Here is a 15,234-nt window from a genome sequence, read left to right as displayed (position 1 = left end):
GTGAGACTAAGGCCTAGATTCAATCCGGAGCGCGGAAGATTTCATATTTAAACGGAATGTTCCCGCGTTTGTGGAGACTGCCTAACCGCTAAACACTACATACAGGATGTCGGCTCAATCGTAAATTCCCTTTTATTTTCAATCGGTCTATAATGGGGATCTTCGGCGCTCAGAGTTGAATCTAGCCCTTATTCCGTGAAGCTAGCCTATTTGTTTTGTTTTTGCATATCTCATTTTCTCTCCCATCCTTTCAGTCAGAAAACAGCAACTACTATTATTAATCTATACTGAACAAAAATATGAACGCAAAAGTGTTGGTCCCATGTTTCATGATCTGAAATAAGATTCCGGAAATGTTCCATATGCACAAACATATTATTTCTCTCAAATGTTGTGTACAAATGTGTTTACTTCCCTGCCAAGATAATCCATCCACCTGACAGGTGTGGCATATCAATAAACTGATTAAACAACATGATCATTACACAGGTGCGCCTTGTGCTTGGGACAATAAAAGGCCACTCTAAAATGTGCAGTTTTGTCACAAAACACAGATGTTTCAAGTTGAGGGAGCATGCAATTGGCATGAGAATTTGGCAGTATGTCCAACCGGCCTCACAACCACAGACCACGTGTAACCACGCCAGCCCAGGACCTCTGTTATACCCCTTAAAGGGGGAAATCTAGAAATAAATCACACAGATGTAGCTTCTGCTTCAAGTCACTTGTCATGAGTCTTTTCATGTAAAATCAACCATTAGGTAGAAAATAGTGCTTTAGATAACGTTCACATTTGCCAAAAGTTTTCCATTGTTCTTTTTCACCCAGACACACAGGAGCTGTGCGCGGTCTCTCTCGGGCATGCTCTGATCATGAAGCCACCTCGTGCAAGTGAGCAGCCTTCTAGCAAGCTAGCTAGCAAAACGGCTCATTTCAAAGTGGCCTAAACATACAAATAACACATTTGAATGTTTTAAACACCTTTGCTGCTGACTAAATAACACAGTAACGTATGTAACATTCTGACATTAACAAATACATTCAAAATTGCATTCATACCTAACAGGGGGAAATATAGAAATAAATCACAGAGATTTGGCTTCAAGTCACTTGTAAGGAGTGTGCTGGGAAGCCCTGTGCGCCCCTATAGGAAGTCCTCGGTATAAATAATCAAATTCAGATCAGACATCAAGAGCACACAGATTGTATAATCAACATTTAGATAATTGAACAGCATATTACTTACTGGTACACATTATGAATCAATTAAGGCACTTTAAATTCTATCATACCTCCACATCCGGCTTCTTCACCTGCGGGATCGTCTGAGACCAGCCACCTGGAAAGCTGATGAAACTGGGTTTGCAACATCAAAGAATTTCTGCACAAACAGTCAGAAACCATCTCGGGAAAGCTCATCTACGTGCTTGTCATCCTAACCATGGTCCTGACTGCATTTCGGTGTCATAACCAACTTCAGTGGGAAAATGCTCGCCTTTGATGGCCACTGGCACACTGGAGAAGTGTGCTCTTCACAACTGTACCGGGCAGATGGCAGACAGCATGCATGGCATCGTGTGGTGTCATCCATTGTGAACAGAGTGCCCCATAGTGGGGTTATGGTATGGGCAGGCATAAGCTACGGACAACGAACACAATTGCATTTTATCGGTGGCCATTTGAATGCACAGAGATACCATGACGAGATCCTGTGGCCCGTTGTTGTTCCATTCATCCACCGACATCACCTGATGTATCAGCATGATAATGCACGGTCCCATGTCACAAGGATCTGTACACAATTCCTGTAAGCTGAAAATGTCCCAGTTCTTCTATGGCCTGCATACTCACAAGACATGCCATCCATTCAGCAAGCTCTGGTTCGACGTGTACGACAGGGTGTTCCAGTTCCCGGAAATATCCAGCAACTCCGCACAGCCATTGAAGAGGAGTGGAACAACATTCCACAGGCCACAATCAACAGCCTGATCAACCGTATGTGAAGGAGATGTGTTTTCTGATCCACGCCCTACCTTTTTTCCCAGTCATGTGAAATCCATAGATTAGGGCCTAATGAATGTATTTCAATTGACTGATTTCCTTATATGAACTGTAACCAGGGGTGAAAGTAAGGCGATATGGTCAGGTACTGCCGTATGGGTAAAACGTGAGCCTATCACACAACATGCCCCAAAAACTCTTTTTTGCGATTACACCATTATTGCATGTAAGCAGCATGAAAATCTTTCGAATTCACAGATAAACCGGGTGGTATACACTCCAAATTGCGTTGTGGTTTATGGAGAACACTTACATTTTGTCAAGGTGGAGATGAGTGGCCGAGATCAAGGTGCACTTGGACAACAGTGGATGCATCAATTCAGTGTGTGTAGGCCTAATGACAAGTGCTAAATGTCAGTACAATACATGTAGGTGTTTTATAACCGATGTGTCTTTCCATTCATCAAATTGCAGGTGCACAGTGCACTGTTGGGGCTCGGATGCTGAAAACATTTTGTGAGTGAACAAATGTGCACGGGGAACCTACCTACAGAGGTGCCTTTTGTTAAGTGATTGTTTGTTTATGCCACATTATAAAGCATAGGCGGCTTTATAAGGCTAGAGGAAGCTAAGCTTTCCCTGAAGTAAAATAAATTGATTTGCCAAAATTATATAGCCTAATTTCCTTACTCCTGTCCATACAGAAACTAATACAAATCATAAAAAGTAGGCTACTACACCAGAAAGCATGATTTGGCCACAGAGGATTATTAGCTTCTTAAAATAAATAAATAACCTGTAGATTGTTTTAAATCTCATAGCCTACAGTCGGAAGGGGTCGCAATTTGAGCAGCGCGCGCTGCAAATACCAAATAGATGACTGTTAAATTGAGACTCTCAGTGAAAAGCAGAGAGACCCAGCCAGGCATATCGCAATATTTAAAAATACAATCCGTGGAGAAACTGTTTGGAAAATAAATAGCTATTGTTGTAAAGAGATGACAATGAAAAGACTTCAATCTGTCTTTTAGTTAGCATTATTCTTAACTTAATTAAGCGAACAGTAGCCTGTCTTATTGGCCCCAGCCGAGAACATGTGCCATATCCCCGGTGAGTGTACATATTCCCTGTCTTTATCATTGGGTCAGTGCCACTTTTTAGTTTGTTTTTGAACAATCATTTCCTCCTCCAGGTAAGATGGATGTCATGTTGTATTTGTCTCCCTTTTTCTTAGGCTGATTTATATGGATCAGACAACATTGTTTTTATTCCTCTGTTTGTCAGTGTCAGCAGAGTAGACTACCCTGTCATTTTTGTAGTAAAAAAAAAAAACGTGCTCGGTATCGGTAAGAAATTACATCTACTTTCACCCCTGACTGTAATTCAGTAAAATCTTTGAAATTGTTGCGTTTATATTTTTGTTCAGTGCATTTATTGAGCGCTGATAATTATACCCTTCAGAGGCTCACTTTTGGCAAGTGCCCTCATAGGTGCATGGAATTTAATTCACTCCTCTGGGTCTGAGGTTGAGACCAATCTTATGGTATACACATTGGATGCAGGAAGAGAGCGAGAAGAAGGTTAGCAGCACTGAAGTAGGCGAGGCCATTGAAGATTAACATAGAGGTGAACCAAGTACATTATTCATAAATAAACAAATGTAAACACAAACAATGGGTAGTTGTACTAATCTCATAAAAATAGAGAGGCATTGCATACCCAGGTGACATAATGGATGCTGTACTTGTTAGAGAGCTGTTTGGCATTGGACGGGGGATAAAGTAATGCACCCAAACATACGCTACTTCAAAATAGAACCAGGAAGTGCAAGCGATTTTGAGTTCTTCACTGACCTCCACACAAATCTGGAAATCATGTATAATTCATAGATTTGCTTAAAGCTGAAGTAGACATCTGGCCTGTGAACACATGTGTAGCACACATGTCTATAAGCGTTGTGAGATGGAATACATTGTTAGCAGTGTGCCTGATTTGTTAAGCTTGTGCACTGGATTTAGTGATGATTGATAGAGAGGCTTGTGAAGCAACCAAACCTTTGCCTACCTTGCAAGGTTCCCCGGAGGTGACTTGCAAACAGACTAGCTAGCTTTGTCGCCAATCACTGTTCGGATTACAAATTGAGTGACAGTTTAATTAAGTAATGGGATTTGAGACCGAGAATAAATAAATGTAAAGTTGATGTGTTGTGTAGCCACCATTAGTGTATAGATGTTTTTTAGAATATGGAATATACTGTTTTATTGATGTCATAGTCTCTAAATTGCATATGTTTTGTTACACTAATTGCTTTTCCTGTATTTATGTCCCCCTGGAAAATGAAGTATCGAAAGGTGAAGACAAGTTTTATTGAGTTAATTTAGGAAAGATAGACACAATTTGGTTGTTGGGGTTAATTGTAGTGTCATGGTACCAACCTTTCTAATCTGTTTTTAATTAAACGCAATTCACTGAGGCGTCTGGCTCTTGACTCTTGTAATTGGACTGACGTGGGCATACAGTGGTGGTTGAACAGTAGAATGAAGTGTTCCTCCTGAGCGTTGATTTTTTCAGTTAATATATCTTCATGTTGACCTCAGGGCTACTTCTGGACCTGTGTTCTCTGTTCACCCAATAGTGAGTAATTCCGTGAAATCAGCCTCAAACCCAGGTCTGTGGACCGGCGCTGGTCTGTGGAGGAATGCCTGTTGGTCTGCGGCATATCCCTCATGTAAAAGTCCTGCTGATTGCACTGGTTCGTCTAAATCCACTGAATGTTTAGTTCATAGAACCACAGTTACGTTAGTAACCTCCAATGTCCGCTTAGCGGTTGATAGAGCGGTGTCTGTTTTCATCCTACGAATGTCGCTCTAACTTTAGCTGTCGGCTATTAACAATTCCTGAGGGCTATAACTCCCATGAACACGTGTGTGGCTTCTGTTTCCCTCTGCTAACGCTCACAAGCCGCACAGGACAAGCTAGAAGGGACTATTAGAAAATTGCATTTTCTACACACACACACACACACACACAAATTGTTTGATGGTCCATGTTATTACTATCTTAAGCATGATGATCGTTTTCCTGAACTTCCCAATACTTTCTGATGCATTTCAATCACTACAAACCAAATTCCTTCAAATTAAAATTTGTCCTACCTGATTTGACATATCTTTGTATGTTATTTGAATTTGTTTAGATAATGTCAGGGAGGCCAAACTCTAGTTTTATCCCCAAAAAATGGTTTACACATTTGTTTCTGATACCCCGAGGTGATCCTAAAATAGCTAATCAAATTGTTTGATGGTCCATGTTATTACTATCTTAAGCAATTCTGTGTTAGGATAGTAGATATCATAGAGAAACGCATAGAAAAATGTGTATTTTGAATTTTAAAAAGCGATTGTCCATTTTTTACCCAAGCGGTCCCATGGAAGAAGGCCATGCCTTGCCGGTCCCTGGCACAAAGTTTGAGAAACTGCTTTATGCTTCCACTTCAAGATGAATGTGCCAACTGGTGTTACTGTGTTTGAATTCAATACATCTTCTTTTTTTTAAACATTTTTAAAATCTATCTATGAATAGGATGTATAAAGTAGTGCCATGCAGACAACACAGTCTGTTTTGTATTTTGTGCTTCTCGTCAATTCTCACTGCCTCCCTTTTTGAAAAGAGATTTAACATCAAAACAACATTGCACAAAAAAGCTGTCCTGTCATCTCAGGAACACATTTATCGGGCCAGTTAGGGCTGTAGTTGCCAACTGTAAATGAGCAATTACGTTTTGAACAGCCTCCCAGCACAAACAGCTGACCCTCCCCTCCAGCCGACAACCCATACAAAATAAAAGCTGAACATTGCAGCTTATCAATAAGATGGGAGAAACCACAAGGAATATAGAGTAAGACATGTTGATATCCCAACACATGTTGATACTTAAACTAAATCAATACCTGTCATCTGTGTGATGGTAAGATTGACCATCATATGCAGTACATGGTACAAAATGCAGCTTTCCACTGTTAAATAAATATATATACAAATATATACATACTGTATTTACACAGAACAAGCCAAAGTTTAGAACACCTACTCATTCAAGGGTTTTTCTTTATTTGTGCTATTTTCTACATTGTAGAATAATAGTGACGACATCAAAACTATGAAATAACACATGGAATCATGTAGTAAGCAAAAAAGTGTTAAACAAATCCAAATATATTTGAGATTCTTCAAATAGTCACGCTTTGCCTTGACAGCTTTGCACACTCATGTCATTCTCTCAACCAGCTTCATGAGGTAGTCACCTCGAATTCATTTCAATTAACATGTGTGCCTTAAGTAAAAAATTTTATGCTTCTGAGCCAAGTTAGTATACAGAAGATAGCTCTATTTGGTCAAATTCCAAGTCCATATTATGGCAAGAACAGCTCAAATAAGCAAAGAGAAACGACAGTCCATCATTACTCTAAGACATGAAGGTCAGTCAATACAGAAAATATCAAGAACTTTGAAAGTTTCAAGTGAAGTCGCAAAAACCATCAAGCGCTATGATAAAACTGTCTCTCATGAGGACCACCACAGGAAAGGAAGACCCAGAGTTACCTCTGCTGCAGAGGATAAGTTCATTAGAGTTACCAGCCTCAGAAATTGCAGCCCAAATAAATGCTTCACAGAGTTCAAGTAACAGACAAATCTCAACAACTGTTCAGAGGAGACTGTGTGAATCAGGCCTTCATGGTTGAATTGCTGCCAGGAAAGCACTACTAATGGACGCCAATAATAAGAAGAGAATTGCTTGGGCCAAGGAACATGAGCAATGGACATCAGACCGGTGGAAATTTGGTCTGGATCCAAATTGGAGATTTTTGGTTCCAACCACCGTGTCTATGTCAGATGCAGAGTAGGTTGAACCGATGATCTCCACATGTGTATCTCCCATCGTAAAGCATGGAAGAGGAGGTGTTATGGTGTGGGGGTGCTTTGCTAGTGACAGTGTCTGTGATTTATTTAGAATTCAAGCTACACTTAACCAGCACGGCTACCACAGCATTCTGCAGCGATACGCCATCCCATCTGGATTGGGCATAGTGGGACTATCATTTTGTTTTTCAAGAGGACAATGACCCAACACACCTGGTTGTGGAATATCTAATCAAAGAGAAGAGAGACTGCAGATTCTTTCAAACAACACTGCCAAAATGAAGCAAATCAACCATCACCAAGAATGGTTCAGAGTTGAAAGCTTAACAAACATAGCCGGGTCTCTGCTTTTATAGAGGAAATACAACCCCTTTCTGTTTACGTGGCAGTCAGCAGATAATGTGTGAAAGGCCATTAGTTGTCTGTGCAGACTTAAGGGAAGCACAAGGTTGATAACCCGAGGGCTCAACCGTCTAACTGCATTCACAACAGCAAAACACCTTAATGTGCTATTTTCTGCACGTTTCCATACATGTGACTTTCTGTAGATAGTAAACCCACGGGATGTCGCACCCAAGCGGAACTTAGTCATAAGAATCTTAGTCATACAACTAAGTCCCACAAAGACAAGTTTGTATCAGGTTAGCAAAAACACCAGCATATAACAAGAGACAATTCTTTAAACAGTAAAACACGGGATTGCATGATTACTATGTCATTTTCCATGACAACCTCCAGGCTGTGTAAGGGCTATTTTACCAAGAAGGAGAGGGATGGAGTGTTGCATCAGATGACCTGGCCTCCACAATCCCCCAACCTAAACCAAATTGAGATGGTTTGAGATGAGCCGTAGAGTGAAGGAAAAGCAGCCGACAACTGTTCAGCATATGTGGGGAATCCTTCAAGACTGTTGGAAAAGCATTCCTCATGAAGCTGGTTGAGAGAATGCCAAGAGTGTGCAAAGCTGTCATCAAGGCAAATGGTGGCTATTTGAAGAATCTCAAAAATAAAATATGTTTGGATTTGTTTAAGCGCCACCTGAGACGTCTGCGTCCCACCCGGCCATCAGGAAATGCAAATGCGCCATTTCAGATTGTCAGTGATGTGTACGCAGAGGAACTTGAAGCTTTCCACATTCTCCACTACTGTACCGTCGATGTGGATAGGGGCGTGCTCCCTCTGCTGTTTCCTGAAGTCCATGATCAGCTCATTTTGTTGACGTTGAGTGAGATGTTATTTTCCTGTCACCACTCTCCCAGGGCGCTCTCCTCCTCCCTGTAGGCTGTCTCGTCATGGTTGGTAATCAGGCCTACTACTGTTGTCTGCAAACTTGATGATTGAGTTGGAGGCGTGCATGGCCACGCAGTGAACAGTGCGTACAGGAGGGTGCTGAGCACGCACCCTTGTGGGGGCCCCGTGTTGAGGATCAGTGGAGGTGATAAAATGCGATTGTCCCCTATACCCTTCTCCATTCGAGCCTTGTGAATTAGAATCTGGGTGTGGAAGGCGGCCCCGTTCACTCAGTGCTTGAGGAAGCAGGAGGTCATCTGACCGTCTCTTAGCATGGAGTTCTTTAGCCTGGTCAGCTGGGTGCTGAGCTGAGCCTCCAGGCTGTTGGTGTCCTGCAGCAGGGGCACTTTGATCCCTAGATGCATCTGCATGCTCTTCAGATAGTCATCCATCAGGTCCCTCTTTGGAGGGGGCTAGAGATGTGATAGCATGGCTCTCTTACACTTACATGGCTATGTACAGACAGGAGGATCCTCTTGGTATCAATGTTGTGAGAAACTGATCTTTGCTACTCACATTACAAACAAATGGCTAAACTTGGCTCTTTAAGCATCCTTAGCAGTGTTGTTGTGTATGCCCCTGTCAGCCCCCATACCCAGTGGCCAGTTTACTTAGTACCGGGTCAGACACCCCTTTGCACCCAGAACAGCCTGAATTCACGGGGCATGGATTCTACAAGGTATGGTGTTCCAACGTTGCTCAATTGGTATCAAGAGACCTAATGTGTGCCAGGAAAACATTCCCCACACCATTACACCACTGCCACCAGCCTGTACCGTTGACACCAGGCAGGATGGGGCCATGGAATCATGCTGTTTACACCAAATCCTGACTCTGCCATCAGCATGACGCAAAAGGAACCGAGATTCGGTGGACCAGGCCATGTTTTTCTACACCTCAATTTTCCAGTGTTGGTGATTGTGGGCCCACTGGAGCCGCTTCTTCTGGTTTTCATCTGATAGGAGTGGAACCCTGTGTGGTCGTCTGCTGCAGTAGCCCAGGGAGTTTTTCCTAGCCACCGTGCTTTTACACCTGCATTGTTTGCTGTTTGGGGTTTTAGGCTGGGTTTCTGTACAGCACTTTGAGATATCAGCTGATGTACGAAGGGCTATATAAATAAATTTGATCCGTGACAGGAACCGATTCCGTTTTGCACACCACTGTTGTACTGTGCCTTTACTTGTCTGTTCGTGCCCGCCTGTTAGCTTGCACAATTCTTGCCATTCTCCTTCGACCTCTCTCATCAACAAGCTGTTTTCGCCCACAAGACTTTCGATGACTGGATGTTTTTTTGTTGCACAGTTCTCGGTAAACCCTAGGCACTGTCGTGTGTGAAAAGCCCAGGAGGCTGGCCATTTCTGAGATACTGGAAGCAACGCACCTGGCACCGACGATCATACCACACTCGAAATCGCTTAGATCACTCGTTTTGCCCATTCTAACATTCAATCAAACAGTAACTGACTGCCTCAATGCCTGTCTTTATATAGCCAAGTGACTCACTGTCTGTAGGCGCAAACCATTTTTGTGAACGGGGTACCTAATAAACTGGCCATTGAGTTTATTTTAGAGGTCATAAACACACTAGTAAATTACTGCTATGTTCTCATGTGTCCCATTGCATTATGTCCAGTGTTTCCACACAGTGCGTACGACTCGTAGTTTATAGATGTAACCTTAACGGTGCATGCCAACCAACAAACCAGGGGACACTCCTGGCAGACTGGGAGGCACAGCTTACCTACTCCTTAGTGACGCATAATCAGCTTTCTTTGTGAAGCTCATTGCTCTCTAATATACTTATCCAGTTACACACACACACTTCTCCATTACCAGCAGCTTTTGATTGATGTAGAGTTGCTGTCCCAGGTGTCTGAAGTATCAGGTCTCTTAGGAAAGAACTATCGGGTCATTCAGGTCAGGTCACAACAAACTCACAACAACCTGAGCTTGTTGGGAGGTTGGTTTGTCTCGCAGGTTGTATCAGTGATGTGGCTTAATGACAGTTTATACCTTTTATTGCTATACTTTCATACTGTATATACCCTCTGTAACATTACTTTATTTAGTCCAAGGCATCTCTATATACAGTTGTTGAAGTCGGAATTTTACATACACTTAGGTTGGAGTCATTAAAACTCGTTTTTCAACCACTCCACAAATGTCTTGTTAACAAACTATAGTTTTTTCAAGTCGGTTAGGACATCTACTTTGCACATGACGCAAGTCAATTTTCCAATAATTGTTTACAGGCAGATTATTTCACTTATAATTCACTGTATCACAATTCCAGTGGGTCAGAAGTTTACATACACTAAGTTGACTGTGCCATTCCAGAAAATGACGTCATGGCTTTAGAAGCCTCTGATAGGCTAATTGACATCATCTGAGTCAATTGGAGGTGTACCTGTGGATGTATTTGTGCCTCTTTGCTTGACATCATGGGAAATCAAAAGAAATCAGCCAAGACCTCAGAAAAATGTGTAGACATCCACAAGTCTGGTTCATCCTTGAGAGCAATTTCCAAACCCCTGAAGGTACCACGTTCACCTGCACAATAGTACGCAAGTATAAACACCATGGGACCACACAGCCGTCATACCATTCAGGAAGGAGACATGTTCTGTCTCTTAGAGATGAACTTACTTTGGTCTGAAAAGTGCAAATCAATCCCAGAACAACAGCAAAGGACCTTGTGAAGATGCTGGAGGAAACCGGAACAAAAGTATCTATATCCACAGTAAAACGAGTTCTATATCGACATAACCTGAAAGGCCGCTCAGCAAGGAAGAAGCCACTCCTCCAAAACCGCCATAAAAAAGCCAGACTATGGTTTATAACTTCACATGGGGACAAAGATCGTACTTTTTGGAGAAATGTCCTCTGGTCTGATGTAACAAAAATAGAACTGTTTGGCCATAATGACCATCGTTATGTTTGGAGGAAAAAGGGGGAGGCTTGCAAGCCGAAGAACACCATCCCAACTGTGAAGCACAAGGGTGGCAGCATCATGTTGTAGGGGTGCTTTGCTGCAGGAGGGACTGGTGCACTTCACAAAATAGATGGAATCATGAGGGAGGAAAATTATATGAACAACATCTCAAGACATCAGTCAGGAAGTTAAAGCTTGGCTGCAAATGGATAATGACCCCAAGCAAAATGTGGCAAAATGGCTTAAGGACAACAAAGTCAAGGTATTAGTGGCCATCACAAAGCCCTGACCTCAAGCCTATAGAAGATTTGTGGGCAGAACTGAAAAAGTGTGTGCGAGTAAGGATGCCTACAAACCTGACTCAGCTACACCAGCTCTGTCAGGAGGAATGGGCCAAAGTTCACCCAACTTATTGTGGGAAGCTTGTGGAACGCTACCCGAAACGTTTGACCCAAGTTAAACAATTTAAAGGCAATGCTACCAAATACTAATTGAGTGTATGTAAACTTCTGACCCACTGGGAATGTGATGAAAGAAATCAAAGCTGAAATAAATCACTCTCTACTATTATTCTGACATTTCACATTCTTAAAATAACGCGGTGGTCCTAACTGACCTAAGACAGGGAATTTTGACTACGATTAAATGTCAGGAATTGTGAAAACTAAGTTTAAATGTATTTGGCTAAGGTGTATGTAAACTTCCGACTTCAACTGTAGCTACACACATTAATACCAAAGTCAATATCAGCATGTGAAGTAACTAGCTAGCTGTAAAATTGCTAAAACAAACTGCTCTGTCAATTTAGGAGTATATCTCACTGAGTTCAACTTGTAGTTCGTCTCTGCCAGTGTTGCCAACTCCTCAGTAAGGAAAGTAGCTATTGGCTGTCCTAAAAGTCGCTAAATGACGCCATCACCTAATTTCCATAATTGGCCATGTGCATGTAATTGTGATGGACGCTGTAGGAGAGAGGAATAATGTCGTGGGAGGGACACAAAGTGAGTAAAAAAACACCCTAAATATGTTTAGAACTACAAATGAATTTTCTTCTGTCGATTCTTGGTTTTTTTTATGTCACAATTCCAACCCTCCTCCTTTATCCGGGCTTGGGACCGGCAACAGTGACCCAAAAGAGACACTCTGGTGGAGTTACTTAGTTTTTATTTGATTTTTTTGTTTAGTTTTCTTAATTTGGTTTGGTTTTTAACCTTATGGTCCACTTAGGAGCCTACAACAAGACACAGTAAGACATGAACATTTTTTACCATAACATTTTTTACATTTTTTTTGTATACAATCTACATTAACAATCTAAATGGACCAAAAAGAGACAATAGAAAAAACTGTCAATGGCAGAGAGTTCAGCTGACTCTGCTTCCACTCGCTCTGGGAGATGATTATTTGAAGATAGGCTAGCCGTATCGATGGTTCTCACTGGGGTGATGAGAGTAGTAGAATATGATGGTTTGAAAAGTGGTGGATGGTCCCACTTAAATGAGCTTTTCTAGATACTTTACTTAGGACAGCTAATCAGCCGTACCAGTGATTGTCCAGGAGGTGAGCTTCTCGCCTCTACCTCATGTTGATATTCAGAGTTCGAACCACTTTGGACGTGAGCTGCAGCTACACGCCTCTCTGGTCTGATATGTTCATTCTTAACCCATCGTTTTATACAGTTCATTCAAAAGGGGTAGTTCGTGAGGCTGACACACTCTCTGACCTTACTCAAGGGGCGGCGACTACTCACTTGTACGAAGTTATAGAAACAATTTCCTCTTATAGTTTCTAATATCACATCCCTAAAGTGACTATCCATAGATAATAAACAGAGAGTAGCAGGGGTGTTAAAACAAAAGGGGGAGGGGGGTGTCAATGTAAATAGTCCAGGTGGCCATTTGATTAATTGTTCAGCAGTCTTATGGCTTGGGAGTAGAAGCTGTTAAGGAGCCTTTTGGACCTAGACTTGGCGCTCCGCTACCGCTTGCTGTGCGGAAACAGAGAGAACAGTCTATGACTTGGGTGACTGGAGTCTTTGACCAATTTTTGGGCTTTCTTCTGACACCGGCTGATATAGAGGCGCTGGATGACAGGAAGCTTGGTGATGTACTGGGCCATACGCACTACCGTCTGTAGTGCCTTAGTCGGATGCCAAGCAGTTGCCATACCAGGCGGTGATGCAACCGGTCAGGATACACTCGATGGTGTAGCTGTAGAACTTTTTAAAGATCTGGGGACCCATGCCAAGTATGTTCAGTCTCCTGAGGGGAAAAAGGCATTGTTGTGCCCTCTTCACGACTGTCTTGGTGTGTTTGGACCATGATAGTTTGTTGGTGATGTGGACACCAAGGAACTTGAAATTCTCGACCCGCTCCACTACAGCTCCATCGATGTGAAAGGGGCCGTGTTTGGCCCTCCTTGTCCTGTAGTCCATGATCAGCTCCTTTGTCTTGCTCACGTTGAAGGATAGGTTATTGTCCTGGCACCACACTGCCAGTCTCTGACCACTTCCCTATAGGCTGTCTCGTCGTTGTCGGTGATCAGGCCTACCACTGTTGTGTCGTCAACAAACTTAATGATGGTGTTGGAGTCTTGCTTGGCCACTCAGTCTTGGGAGTACAGGAGGGGACTATTGTCTTTGATATCAGATATTACATCATATAATCCATTACTTTTTGTTTGCTTTTTGTTTGACCACATAGGCTATCACTAGCAATCTATGATGACATTTGCAATAGGCCCTTCTATACTGGGCTCCTGTCTCAGTTCTTTCATTTTCTTTCATTTTCCTCAGCCATCATCCCTGCATCATCCCAGCTCTCACAAGCTTCCTTCAACACCAGCCAGGGAGGGGAAACCTGTGATGCAACCAATTTCCTACGTCAGTGCCCTCTTACTACCAGCAGACGTTGTTAACTCCCGCCCTTCAATGTGAGATGTTTTGAAGAGCACTGTAACATGTTGCTAAGGCTGTATTGATTCTCCTTCTAAGTGTCTGTGTAATGAAATCTGCCTTTGTTTTTTATTTTCTTTTTGGCCCCCAGAGTGGGTGTGCAGTGTGTCATTGAGGCAGTGCACGCACACGGCCATCTGGCGTGGGAGGCTGTCAGAGAGTGTGTGTGGGAATCTCCTCATTCAGAATGAAGGGTTTAAATCCAGTCTTTCTTGAAGACACCATTTATCGGAGGGGGGGGGAAGAGGAGTCAAATGATCGTTTGCCAAATATCTCTCTTTGTGCTGTTTGATCCATTCCAGTAGTTGTCTGGAGATCATGAAAACGGCCTCCCTGGAGTTTTATTATACACTCAATCACATTTTCACATCCCAAAAGAGATGAGAAAGATTCCCCCCTACTATCTGAGCCCATGGAATAAGTGTTAGAATAGCTCTTGTCTTAAAGGTCAGGGTTAATAACTATATACTGTAGGACATGTCTTTATTCATGTTGTACAAACTCAAATTATATATTTTTGAATGAGTGTAAAGAATTTGTCATACATTTTGCTTAGCTACTGTCTGACCGAACAGCCCATGCCTGTCCCAACAATTGATGTGATTCATTTGTGCCTAGGGTCAACAAAAATACTAGACTAACCTCAATGATTTTTTTTACATCAAATGTTATTTTAGCTGGCTTAGATGTTTCCCCATGTGTTCTTGCCCCCTTAGGAATAAATAGCCCTTATTGTCAAATGAGAAGGTGGATTTTTATGGATTTTAAAGATGAACTGTTTTGCAGGAACCACTGGTAATGACCATTGCTTAATAGTCCTCTCGGGACAGTTAATGAATCTGCATAGTCCATTTCTCTGCATAGTCCATTTCAACGTGCGCTGTCTGTCTGTCCACTGATGGCTTTTCCAACCTGTCCACTTCATTACTCTGCCATGCTTGTAAACTGGGCCTTATGATGCACTAGAGATGTGATTATATTGGTAGGAACAGTCCATTCAATTTACCATCAGGAGTCTATCTATAATGCAGTAGTAGTAGCACCATCACCAGCTGTAGTAGTAGTAGTAGTAGTAGCACCATCACCAGCTGTAGTAGTAGTAGTAGCACCAGTAGTAGTAGCTGTAGTAGCACCATCA

The 15,234-nt window shown here is 42.3% G+C and overlaps 1 protein-coding gene across 1 annotated transcript in view; it reads left to right on the top strand.

The window, feature by feature from the left end:
* The window catches only part of LOC115117363 (GRIP1-associated protein 1-like), a 130,107-nt gene extending 115,265 nt beyond the window's left edge, over nt 1-14,842 (top strand). The window contains exon 27 of the mRNA XM_065005249.1: nt 13,938-14,842. Within this exon, the coding sequence (XP_064861321.1) occupies nt 13,938-14,078 (141 nt within the window). The 3' untranslated portion in view covers nt 14,079-14,842. The remainder of the gene's footprint in view (nt 1-13,937) is intronic.
* Nucleotides 14,843-15,234: the final 392 nt, after the last annotated feature.

This window comes from Oncorhynchus nerka, linkage group LG20 (genome assembly GCF_034236695.1).
Source record: "Oncorhynchus nerka isolate Pitt River linkage group LG20, Oner_Uvic_2.0, whole genome shotgun sequence".
NCBI classification, from domain to species: Eukaryota; Metazoa; Chordata; class Actinopteri; order Salmoniformes; family Salmonidae; genus Oncorhynchus; species Oncorhynchus nerka.
This window is presented reverse-complemented; position numbering and strand designations above follow the sequence as displayed.